At 45.5% G+C, this 12,143-nt stretch overlaps 1 protein-coding gene across 4 annotated transcripts in view; it reads right to left on the bottom strand.

Annotated features, from left to right (window-relative positions):
- Window positions 1-1,768: 1,768 nt before the first annotated feature.
- Window positions 1,769-12,143, bottom strand: part of UNK (unk zinc finger) — a 45,100-nt gene continuing 34,725 nt past the window's right edge. For 2 of the 4 annotated variants that reach the window (XM_054278584.1, XM_054278581.1), the window contains 5 exons: window positions 11,137-11,238; window positions 9,491-9,679; window positions 6,539-6,720; window positions 5,778-6,035; window positions 1,769-4,835 (listed from right to left, as the gene is read on the bottom strand). In XM_054278584.1, coding sequence (XP_054134559.1) covers window positions 4,680-4,835; window positions 5,778-6,035; window positions 6,539-6,720; window positions 9,491-9,679; window positions 11,137-11,238 — 887 coding nt within the window. In that variant the 3' untranslated portion in view covers window positions 1,769-4,679. The remainder of the gene's footprint in view (window positions 4,836-5,777; window positions 6,036-6,538; window positions 6,721-9,490; window positions 9,680-11,136; window positions 11,239-12,143) is intronic. The other 2 variants (XM_054278582.1, XM_054278583.1) reach the window with 2 other exon arrangements.

The raw sequence follows: 12,143 nt of genomic DNA, 5'->3' as shown, positions 1-12,143 counted from the left end.
GGCCCATTCAGATTATTGTTGTGGTTGGACTAATGGGAAGTGGTTGATGCATCTTTGATGCATCAATTAGACCAAATTAATTAACAGGTAATTCTTGGATCCACAGGCCAGGTGTGTTCTTCTGGGTGCCAAAACACAAAACACTGCATCCACTGTGCAGGCACAGCTCACCTCTGTCCAGCCTGGCTCTTCCAGGACATAAATCCATGTCCAGACCAAGAATGTGGGTGAGAAATGTTTGGATTTGCCACTTCCAAAGAGGTCTCTGCCCCACCTTAACCACATTGCATCGATGTTCCCCCTCTTTCACCACACCTCCACCAGGAAAGTGAATTTCAACACCCTGAAAAGGGAAGGGAGCTCAGAGAGAAATTATTCTTGGTTGTGTGAAAATTGGCCCCGGATCTGTTGTTCTGAGGGCTCCAAATCCCAGATTTCTCCACCCTCCCAAGGCCCAGAGCAGAGCCCAGGGCTGCACATCCACCCAGGCACACACACACACGCACACACCGCTTCAGTTTGTATTTTTTTTTCTTAGCAAAAAAATAAAAATTTATTGTCGTCTAAAAAAAAAAAAAAATCCATCCTGCCCTTGGAAACTGTGACACAGATTGAGTTCTTTCCAGCCCCACATGCAAATTCACTCTGCCAAGAAAAGAGTCTAAACCAGGTTTCCGACAGCCAAAACACATATTTACAGAGTACGAGAGAACGACAGCTGAAATCACAGTTCTATACATGGAATCAACAACACGTTTTACACCACTGATCACCATTCTGCCAACTTCTACACGGACTAGGGGCGCCTCTGCCCAGTGCCCTTCCTCCTGGGGAAAGCAGGGAAGGGACTGGGCAAGAATTGCCACCAGAAATACTGCAGTGTGTATTATTATTATTTTTTTAAAATGTATACTGTATTTATTTTGTTTTAACATTGGAAGCTACAGAGTGGGGAAGCCCCAGAAATCTCTCCAATGCAGTCACTACTTCGCAGGAATACTTCACCTTTAAAATACTAGGTTTTACATCAGTAACATCTATTTTGCTGTTGGCCATCACTCCAAGGATTATAATAATTCTGGAGGAAAACACTGGTAATATTCTTCCTTCTCAGATAAGGGAAAAGGAGGAAGAGAGGAGGTTCAGAGGCTGGGGGAACAGCAAGGGGTGACTGAGTCCATTCAGTGTTAAGGGCTTCCTCCCAGGGTAAGGAATTCTCTTCATTGTCTCAGCTGCACAAGCCTTGCCAGTGGCTCAGGTTCAGCTTCAGAGATGTACAAAAGTGTAAAACCCTTCAGCAGGGGATCAGCTGCAGGGACCCCCAGGGGTGGGATCGGCTTTAGGAAATGTGCTCCAGCTCTGAGACCTTTCCTGGGTCCCTCCTGTGCCACTGCAGGCACGTGGCTACGGCACCTAAGGCCAGAGAGGAGCTCAAAGTGGTCCTGGCAGCCTAAAATCCTTCACCTCCTGGCTCTCACCTACAGCTCTGACCCTGCTTGTTGCTCTGGATCTACCCAGGCTAGTGTTGTCCCAAGCCAGCTCCTTCTAGGTTGGTTTTCCATAATAATGTAAAAGTTTATTGACCTTTAGGATGCTGTGGTTTCACAACACAGCCACAACTCCTTCCCCCAGCTCTCAACTCAGAAGTGTCCGACCTGCCCAATTAATCACCAAGGTCAGCTCTTCTGAAGCTCCCAAAAATTTGGGGAGGAAAATGTCATTATCCACTCAGGAGTCTGTGAAAGGAGGCAGGAGCCAGCCATGGGCTGCTCCCCAAGGAACCCTGTGGACCCCACTTTTGTTGTGAAGCCCCCTCAGCTCTGCTGTGTTACTGTGTGTCCTGGAAAGGGAGTTCCTGCTTCAGAAGGAAGCCTGACAGTACGTGACAGGGGCTGCACTTATTAGCACCAGGTTTATTTCAGCTCTTTTTACACCATACAAAAGCTGATCACAGATTCTAAAGCCTCAACTGCAGTGCTGTGATTATGGTTTGTCCTTCCTGCACGGAGCAGGCAGCAACAACTGCTGGAGTGGGTCAGGAATGCTGCTCCTTCCCCCTGCTCCCACCTCATTTGGTTCAGAAATTGTCTTTAAATGGCCCACCAGAACATTCTAAAAATATGCAAAGATGAAGTTCTCTTTTCCATCTGATGCTTAAGAAAATAAATTCACATTTCAATATTCCTCTCCTGTTTTTTTTTTTTTTTAAAGCAGCAAACAAATTGATAGAAACCTAAATTTAGGAAGTGTTTCTTCAAGAACCAGGGAAAAGTGAGAAAGTCGATGTGCTTGTGCAAAGAGAGTGCTGAGAGAGGATGGGGTGGGGGCAAGGGAAGGGTCTAGTGCTAATTCCTTCAGGCTGCTCTGCCATGAGTGCAGTGTGGCAATGGAAAGTTCAAATTAAAGGGCCACAAAACAGGTGAAATTCTGAATTCTTTGGTCCTTCAGTATAAGTTTTAAAACAGAGAAACTGTTTTACTCAAAAGGGAAAAACACATTTTCTCTGGCCTGGAATTTTTCCTTGTAACCCAGGGAAACTGGGGGCAAACAGCTCTTTGCCCTAAACCCCCCCAAGTCCTGCATCACCCTGTGACTGTCCCAGAGACAGCCCAGGCTGCCCTCAGGGGACAAGCTCCACGTGGAGGGATTCCCTGCTGGAATCACAGAGCTGCTGCTGGACACATCTGGAAAAAGAGGGCTGGCAAAAGGCAGCATCACCCCTGAGCAGCCCCTGGGGAGGCAGAGGAGCAGAGAAACCCCCACGCTCATAAAAAGTGTTACAAACCATAGCCAAAAACAGGCTGATCAGCTCTGCTGCTTATAAATATTAAAGATCTGATTCAAGAGTTTATTTCCTATGATTTAAGTTAGTTACAAAAAAAAAAAAACTTTTTAGTAAATTTTTTTTTCTTAATTGGGCTTTTTCCTCCTCCTCCCCTCCCACTTTAATTTTTTTTTTATTTTTTATTTTTCCTAAAAAAAAGAGAAATGTTCAGGTATTTTAATAAAAGGTCTTTCTTTAAGATCAGACCAAGGCAGATGTGCTGCCCCATGGCACAGACATTCAAAGGCTATAACCAAACAACATAGCCACAATAGTCACTCAACAGTGTCTCTCCATTAAAAAAAAATTAAAAAACCTGATGCTAGTTACAATAAAATACACATGGAAAAAAAGCATTTTTACCAAAAAAACCCAAAAACAAGTTAATGGGAAAACATAAAAAAGAACTACACAGAGCTGCACTTAAGAGATCATCTGGGAATGCATATTAACCCCTTCTATGGAGAGGAAAGGTGGAATTATGGAAACAAACCTAATTATGTGTTTGTATTAAATATGAAGCTTTCTGAGAGGCTCTGGTAAAAATTCAGTTTTCCTACAATAGTGGGCTGCTGGAGGTTCCAGTGCTTTTCCAGGTTGTGGAGGGGCAGCACAGGAGCATCCCTGTGCAAAATAAAAATGTTTAGTCAACTGAGTGGCCTTTTGGTTGAGATCCCAGCAGGTTACTGCAATCCACCTGATGTAAAAATCCAATGGACATGCTGGTAAGGAAAGTCACAGGAAAGCTCAGCTGCTGGGCAGGTCTGAGCTGGTGGCATTTCTCTGTCCTGCTGGACTATTTCTGTCACCACACATCTCCAGCACCAGGGTTTCTGGAGCCAGCAATCCACAAACCACCCCTGAGCTGCTGACACAGGCAACAAAAATGTCCTCAGCCTACCTGGAATTGGTTCACGCACTTCAGCAGTGACTACGAATCAGGTCCCTGTGGCTAAAACAAAACGAATCTGGTCTGAAACAGTAAAAAGTCTCTAAACAGCCACCAGACAAAGGGGTGCCTGGAGAGAACTAACCTCTGCATCCAAATTTCCTTCATAAAGGGCTTTGGCTCACCCAAGGGCAATACTTCTAAGGCTGCTCAGACCTGGAACATGTTGGCTGCATCAGCAGTGAACATTGGTCACTGAATTTTGGGGCTTGGCTTGCTCTAGGTCCAATAGAAATATTTTTTTTTTCCCTCTTTTCTTCTTTTCATACAAATATACAAAGAGTGTAAAAAAATTTAAAAAGTGAACTTTGCTGATTAAATGTCAGACAAAGTTCCTGCACATTCAGAGATGGGCAGTGTGAGGCCCTCCAGGCAGGAGCCTGGCAGAGCTCCCATCAGGGGGGACGGCTTTAACCAAGCTGGGTCAGTGAAAGAGCAGGGGGACCGAAGGCATGAGCAAGTCATTTCAAACCACCTCGATCCTCCCCGTGATCTCAACTCTTCCTCTGGAAAGCACGTGGAAGCCCCTCTTGCCCACTCTAAGTCCTTCTGGAAATAGTCAAAAATTTGTTATCACCTAAATAGAAAAGAGGAGAAACACAGACTCTTTGCAAATGGCCCTTTGATCTGTATTAAAAACAGCTCTCAAAGTTCATCAAGAGTTAGAATTAGTGGGGCACGGGTGAGGGGCAGTTTAGATACGGGATGTAAAATATTAAAAAGTGCTCTGCAACTAATTTTCTGTTTTCATGTGTGCATGTGCGTGTGTGTGCACGTCCCTACAGGTGCACAGCCACGCCCATGCACACACATATATACATATATATATATACACATACATATATATGTACGTATGTATAAAGTTAAAAAGTTCTCTAGGATATGCTCAGGAGTGTCCCTGGAAGGTCACGACTGCAGAGAGTGGGGCCTGTTGGGGTGGCAGATGGGGCACTCGCCCTCCTCAGCGCACGTCTCGCACAGCACCGCGTGTTGGCACGGCAGCACCACCCGGTTCTCCTCCTGACACTTAAGGCATTTCACTGACTGCATCTGAAATACTGCCTGCAAGAGAGGGGACAGGGCACAGCGTCAGTGTCACACACGGGGCAGGGAGGGCTTGCAGCTGGCTGCCATGCTCATCTCCTGAAGCAAAAGGGAAGCAGCACATCACGATGCTGTTGCAGTGTGTTGTAATGTCCTGTTTTAGACTTCCGGGTCCCTTCCCAGGTGTGCCAATACGCCTCTCCCTTCCCCCTCACCCCTTGCTGAGTGAGTCCTGTCAATCAGGCTTAACATTCCAGCAAGGCCTCGTGTGGTTGGTCAAGTTCAAAGGATGCCCCTCAGGCCCAGAGGTCATTGGCCTGTCTGGGTGTCATCCTCACCTGAGACCCTGCCCCTCCCACCTGGTTGGTGGCTCACCTGTCCCCTTCCCTCCCCCTGCCCCGGGAGCTTAAAAAGGTAATCAGGCCATGTGCTCGAGATTCTGTTGGAGCTGTTGCTCACGTTCAGACCTCTGTAACCATGGAATAAACCTCTGGATATTAAACCCTCCAGCAGAATCCATCTCCTTTTCCTCTTCACCATAGCCTGAAGCCTTCCCTCCTGAGGTAAACGGAGTTCCTAACAAGCCTGGACTTGTTCAGTGCCCAGCTGCAATCTCCAGCAAGCCAAAGGTGTCTCTGGGGTGACACACCACAGTTGCTGCCTTTGGCCCAGCAGCAAGGGTCAGACTGGCCCAGGCACAATCTAACTGGTAATATTGGGATTCATATTCCAATATGATGCCTTTCAGGACCTTTAGGATCAGCAGAGCAGCTTTGATTCATTTACACTCTGTACTTCAGGCACAAAGAAGATGGAGTTATCTTCCTGTGAGCCAGCTAGAGCTCACTTTGACTACATCTACCTGGAATCAGGCTTCTGATTTCTGTGTCTAATAGAGAAAAGGGGAAAAGCTGTGACCTGTAGGAGCAGAGCCCTACCCTGCCAGGCCCTGGCACTCACCTTGTCCACTTTCTCCAGGTTTGCCCGCAGCTGTTTCTGCAGGGTGTAGAGCGACGAGAGCGAGAGCGTCTCCAGGTCAGAGAAGGAGCGCAGGAACTGCGGGTCCTGCCCGGTGTGGATCCTCTCCAGCTCCTCCTGCAGTTTCTTCACTTGCAGCTCCAAGGCTTCCCTCTGCTCCCGGGCCAGTTCACATTCCATGTTAGCTGTGTTGGCGCGATCATTTGCTTCCTCTGCCTCCTTTTTCCAAGCATCACAAGCCTGCAAGTCCCAACCAAAGAGGGTAAAAGAAGCAGTCTGAAAACTTGGTCTGTCTCCAAAGAGAAACCCAGGCAAAACTATCAATTTCCATACACTCCTCACACCAGTTCTGACCAATCTGGCCTGTTCCCAAATTCTGAAACACGTTTGGAGCCGTACTTCAAGGCACTGCTCATTCCTCATATCCCATCTGCTTGGGCTGTGGTTCTACTCATCTGGCTCACAGCATTCAGGGGATGAACTTTGCATACTGATAAATTATTGGGATCAAAGGTCTGAGAGACTGTCAACACTTCAGGGCATCTGTTGTGACATCTGGCCTTGCAATTCCAGCACCTGAACACACCAGGCCAAGCAATTTGGCGATTTCCAAGGGAGAGGAAAGAATGCTGAGAACCTGTAAAGCCTACAGCTCTGTCCATCACATGTCCAGAAAGAGCCTGTTGAAAGGCTGACACCCTCCACTCCTTTACACTCCCTAATCCCAGGATTTGCCCAAGTACCTGCTTGGCTTGTTTCCAAGACTCTTCCCACTGCTTTATTGTGCCGTTGGCCTCATCCAGTTCCTGTCGCAGCCGTGCCATCTCCGCAGCACCTGGACCTGACAGAAATGCAGGTGAGGTACTGGGCGAAAAACTCCCCGAAGCAAAGTGTTCCCATATGCTGCTGTTCATCCCATTTAAACCTGTTTCACAGGGAAATAGAGAGGGTTATGTCACAGGTGCTGGCAATTTCCCCATTTCCTCCCTAACCCTGTGAAATCCAGGATTCAAAAATGTGCAAATAGGATAAAAAGTTCATCTTAAGAATCAGTTTCATCTCCCTGCACCCAGAGTCCATCATAGAGAGACTTTATAGGGAAATTTCACACCATTAAGCCTCATTTTTAGTGATGCAGGGAGGAACCATGACACTGAGTGGAGGCAACTCTTGAATCAATCAGGCTGTTTTCAGAAGCATCACTTTTACAGCAGAGCTGACTGTCAGCTTGAATGCCCCTTCTTTCAGGGGAACCCCTGACCTGCTTCTATCTCCCAATTTTCAGTGCAGCACAGCCACCAGAGCTGGTTCACAGAACCCAGGTGGTGCTTCCTCCCACCCTACACCCTAAGAAACTTCTGCTTTTGTCTCCTCAGTGTGGGGCTGAGAAAAGGAGCTTCACTTCCAAACAGTGTCACAAAAATGCTCCAAGTCATTACTGTTTCCATACACAAGGAACAGAACTGGAAAATCCTGTTTATAAACAAGTAGAGACAATAGTATCTGATTCTGCTTCATCCTCTGCAGAGTTCTAGCACTGAGCTAGTGAGCAGCATCAAAGAAAACTAATCAGCCATTTCCCTGCTTTAGCTTGTTCAAATAAACTCTCTTTTCAGGAAGAAATTCAAGGCTTAGGAGACAAAGGAATAGAATATCAGTTGTAGACAAAACTGGCTATTTTTCCAGAGTCCAGTACTCTTTCCATAACTTTCACTTAAAGTAGATACCCACACTTTGCATTCAGGGGAAAACTAGCAGGAAAAGGTAATATTGAGACAGAGTGTGGACTCTCACCCACACAGTTTGCTCCAGTTTGATGTTGGAGTCATTGTCATGCAGTGGTGCTCACCAATGGCTGGGAATATTGCTAAATCGAGCTGCAGTTGATAATTCTAATCTCACAGCAGCTAAACTGTGCCTGCAAGTGAACCCTGGACCAACAGGCTCTCACTGAGGGCTATCCCAGCACCACTGACTTCCCAGCCAAGACACAAATAGTGGCAAAACTGTCTTCACCAAGGGCTTAGGCACATGAACTCATTCAGCAGAGCAGCAAGGGATCTTTGCTGGCTCAGGCCACTTACCACAGATCCATTTCAGCTGCTCTGAAGGGTGCTCAGATGAAAGCAAGAAGTTTTAATGGAATCCCAACTCACATTTTATATTTCAAACCTCAGTTTTCTTGAATGGGAATCCAGCATTAAGCAGAATGCTGGCAAGCCACAAATTCTGCCACAGTGCTGACCAAGCTGATCTTGTAATTTGTTTTAACTCCCTCTTTCCATCTGCTGTTCTCATTTCACATTTGGGCAGAAAAGCCTTCTCTGCACATTTTGCACCTAGCACAGTGGAAACCAGCCCAGAACTAGGTATTTTTAACTTAATTTCAATACAAATAAGTGATAACTACACACTTGACATGTTATGTGCACTCACTAAGTTAAATGGAACAGATGACTGCTAACTGCTAAGATACTATTTAAATATCTTCTCAAAACCCCAGCAAAGGATTTGTTGTGTTTATGGAAAAAATATCTTTTATAAATAAATTATTTAAATGCATTTGTGAATTTCCTGCAATTTTTGGCTTTTTATTTATATAAATATACAGTCAAGATAAACATAACTAATTTCTTCTGAAACAGCAATTTTTCCTTTCCTTACAAAAACTGGGACAAACAGCCAGCCTCAACCTAATTAAGAGCACAGATGGCCTCTGATGTCTTTTATTACAGTAATTGTAAAAGCTGTTAAAGCCTAACAAGCAGCAATGGCAAGCATGGAAGCATGGGCTGGGGCTGTGCAAACAAGGGATGCAGTTACACAGATAAGTGCATGCAGAAATAGCTTACACAAGCATGTAATAATTTTATTAGGTTAAGCTGAATATTAAAGATTAAAGTGTATCTCAGATTTTAAGAGGCATTTATGTCTAGCATCAATAGAGAGAATTAATATTTACTGTTACAAACAGAAATGAGCTGAACTGGTGTCCCTGTAGCCTGGAGGCCAAACAGTTTTATTTCTCAAGGTAATCCCATGTCTTGATAATGAAACAGATTTGTCTGCTAAATTCCCTGTTCTTCCTGATACAGCTGAAGCTCCAAAGTAATTTCTCTTCCTTCAGTCTCTCATGCAAGAGAAAGACCCTTGAGGAGGGGAAGGAGCAAAGGGGACAAAACTGAAACACTTTTTGGAAAGTCCACACTGCAGAACTGGTGCAGAGTGTCAAACAGGAGGAAAAGTTCCAGGGACCCAGGCCTGCTCTGGAGCTGCCAGAAGCCAATCTGGCCCACAAGCAGTACCAAGGGCAAACTCCAATCCCTACCTAAACTAAGCTAAGCTGAGCTGAGGACCCAGCTCTGAGTTTTATATGAAACCTCAGCAAAGCACCACTTTGCTGGTGCTGGAAAAGGCAGAGCTGTTTTCCCTGAAAGGAATCATCAAAGCAAGGCAATTAACCTATCTGCCCCTCTTTCCCAGCCTAGAAACAAGGGAAATAGAGGGAATTGCTCCCTTGTTCATGAGGCATTAGCTGACTTTTGGTGAAACAGCTTCTAGTCCCATTGCTGTTCTCATGGGAAGAAGAGATCCATGGCAGCAGTGAAACACATTGAAATTAAAGCCAACTGAAAAGAAAATACTTACATGGCACAGACAGGCATGTACATGGGACACACACACTGTGCATTTACCTAATGATCCATGAGAAGCTGATGTCCCCAGGAAAGTGTTTTCTGACTGGCTTAAGTGTCCCTGGGGCTGATGGAGGAAATGCGATGAGAGGCTGACCGGTGGAGAAGGAGAGGCGGAGTGAAAGGAGGCAGAGCTTCCAAGGGACCCGGGGATATTTACAGGAGCAGAACTTTGCAGCAAACTCCCACCTGGACAAAGAACACACAGAGAGGATGGCTATGTATGACCATGAGGTGTGGACACAGGCAGGAGTTCAGAGCAGGAGGTGTCAAGTTCCCTTTCTCCTCCCTGAGCCCCTCGGGATTCCCTCCACTTTGCCTGAGGTTTCATTCCCCTCTCAGCCTTTAAGAGGAGCACTGAAGCTGCCATCCCATGACCCACATAGGTTAAGACCCTCCACAATTCAATGGATTACTCTTTCAGTGGCCAAAGGTTTTCTGAGCAGAGCTCGATCCCTGTCAGTCTAGAGAAGATGAATTTGGTATCTGGTGAAATACTTTGTCACGAAAAATTCACTTCTAAAACATGTGCCTCTGCCTTTATACTTCCAAACAACCTGTAGTGAGAAGACCACCATGATCTCAACCACTAAAAACCAGTGACTAGCTGTAGTTACACATACCTGAGTGCCTGGATCTATCAGTAATAAAAAACCCCAAATAAACCAAAGCCTAACCACAAAGGACACCACCTTACACCAGAGGTTGTTCTGCCTGCCACTCACAGATTTAGGGAGATCACAGCCCTGCTCTCTCCTCATCTATGTCCCTCCTTAGAAGATCACCAGGTGTCACTCAGGCCTGATGTGAAGAGAGGGAGAAGGGGAGGATCCCTAAGGCACTGCAGGGGAGCAGCAGCAGCCAGGGACGGTAAACCTCCAACAGGCTCTAATCTTTGCCAGGGAAGTGGAAGTAATTTTCTTTCCACAGGTCCTTTCCTACCTCAATACAGCTCCAGGCAGTGCAGTTCCCTTGGAAACCTTCAGACAACCAGTTAGCTCCTGTTCAAACAACTGCTTTACACAGCAAGGGCAGCCAGAAACTACAACCACTTCCAAAACAGTTATGTGAGGTTTCTTTTTTCCCTGGACACCCATCGGAGACAGGTAGAAGAGGCCTTAGCCTACCTCCATGTATCAAAATGAGACAGACATTACAGGAACCAAATCAGCAGACCATGATGACACTCTGACAGATGGATGGCATTACCAGGTCAGTGAGTTTCCTGTTACAGCTAGGGAGAGTTTTCTGCTTAAGATGCAAATTGTTATAATTTGGCCTGATTTGAAATGCATTAGATGCTTTCTGGAGTCCACTTACACATTCAAAAAAAAGGGAAAAAAAAAAAAAGGAAAAAAAAGGAAAAAAAGGACAAAAAAGGAAAAAAAAATCAGGCAAGTCCCATTCAGTCTCAAGAAACATCCCCAAGACAGCTGGGCCCAATGGCAACAGCTCAGCTCTGCTAGTCAGTAAGGGCAAGCTCTCACTTCAAAGATGCTCAGGGGTTGCCAGAGTTTGTTGCAATTGCTGTTTTAACCAATGTCATTTTGGGACTGGTTTTAGAGCTTGGTTGGGCTGGCTCCACTGAGGTGACTGGGCAACACTGCTTGGCAGAAGATAAAGAAAGCTCTGTTGCTTTCATGTACCTATCATGATGCCACTCGTGTGGGGCACTGTGCTGCTGTCAAATGTCTTCTCCAGGGCAGCCACTCCGAATTCATTCAGGTCCAGGTCATCCAAGGCAGACTCTGCCAGACACAGAGGTACCAATTATGTTATAAAGGACCAACAACTTCAAGAGATAGGATGGCCCAAAGAGCCTACATGCAGAGGAGCCTGTGCTTGCTACCTCTCAGGGCCCTACTCTCCATCCTGTTCTGGTTTGGCAGAAGTGTCATGGGCAGCTTTTCAGTTCAGGTTCTTGAACCTGACCTGTTTCTTTTTGTCTTAAGTATTCCCAAAGGGTATATGAAAACAAAAATCTGATTAATTAACAGCAGATCCCATAAGTCTTCCCCAAACTGCTCTTTTAAGTCTATCCCTTATGTACAGGAACTCTGCCTTATGGCATGTCTGGGTCTGGTTTGTGCTCTGTCCCTGCTTTCCTGAAAAGCCACTTGGAAAAGAAATACCAGGAGAAGGGAACACTTGAAAAACATCTCTGAGGTTCTCATATTGGGTAAAATAAAGCTTATTAATGCCTGAAACTGTTATATCTATTTGAACATGCCTCATCACTAATGATGATCAATATAATTCCATCCCACACATGCCCACTCATTTCTATTATTATTTTTAACAAATTAGTGAGATCACCTCAGAAACGTCACATTTAATTAAAAAAAGGAAAAAAAAAAAGAAAAAAAAGGAAGAAGAAAAACAGGTGACCAAAAAGCCTGTGCCTATCTAAGAGTGACTCCACTCTCTGGACTCTCCTGTTTTCCTTTCTCTTACAGCCTCTGTCCTACACTCTACAAAGGGCAAAGTCCTTACAATCTACTTGATGGTAGCTCTGGCTATAAAATTCTCATTTAGAACTGAGGGGTTGTAACTGTGGAAAATGCCCCTGTGATTTCCTGCCTAGTCCAAGACCTCTTTGTCACTTTGACAAAGCTAAAGCTAAGGCCCTTTTACACCATGTGACATTCTGAGT

This window comes from Melozone crissalis, unplaced genomic scaffold (assembly GCF_028551555.1).
Source record: "Melozone crissalis strain CALT ecotype California unplaced genomic scaffold, PUWL_Pcris_2 ptg000026l_1, whole genome shotgun sequence".
NCBI classification, from domain to species: domain Eukaryota; kingdom Metazoa; phylum Chordata; class Aves; order Passeriformes; family Passerellidae; genus Melozone; species Melozone crissalis.
Note: the sequence above shows the minus strand (reverse complement) of the source record. Positions and strands in the feature narration are given on the sequence as shown.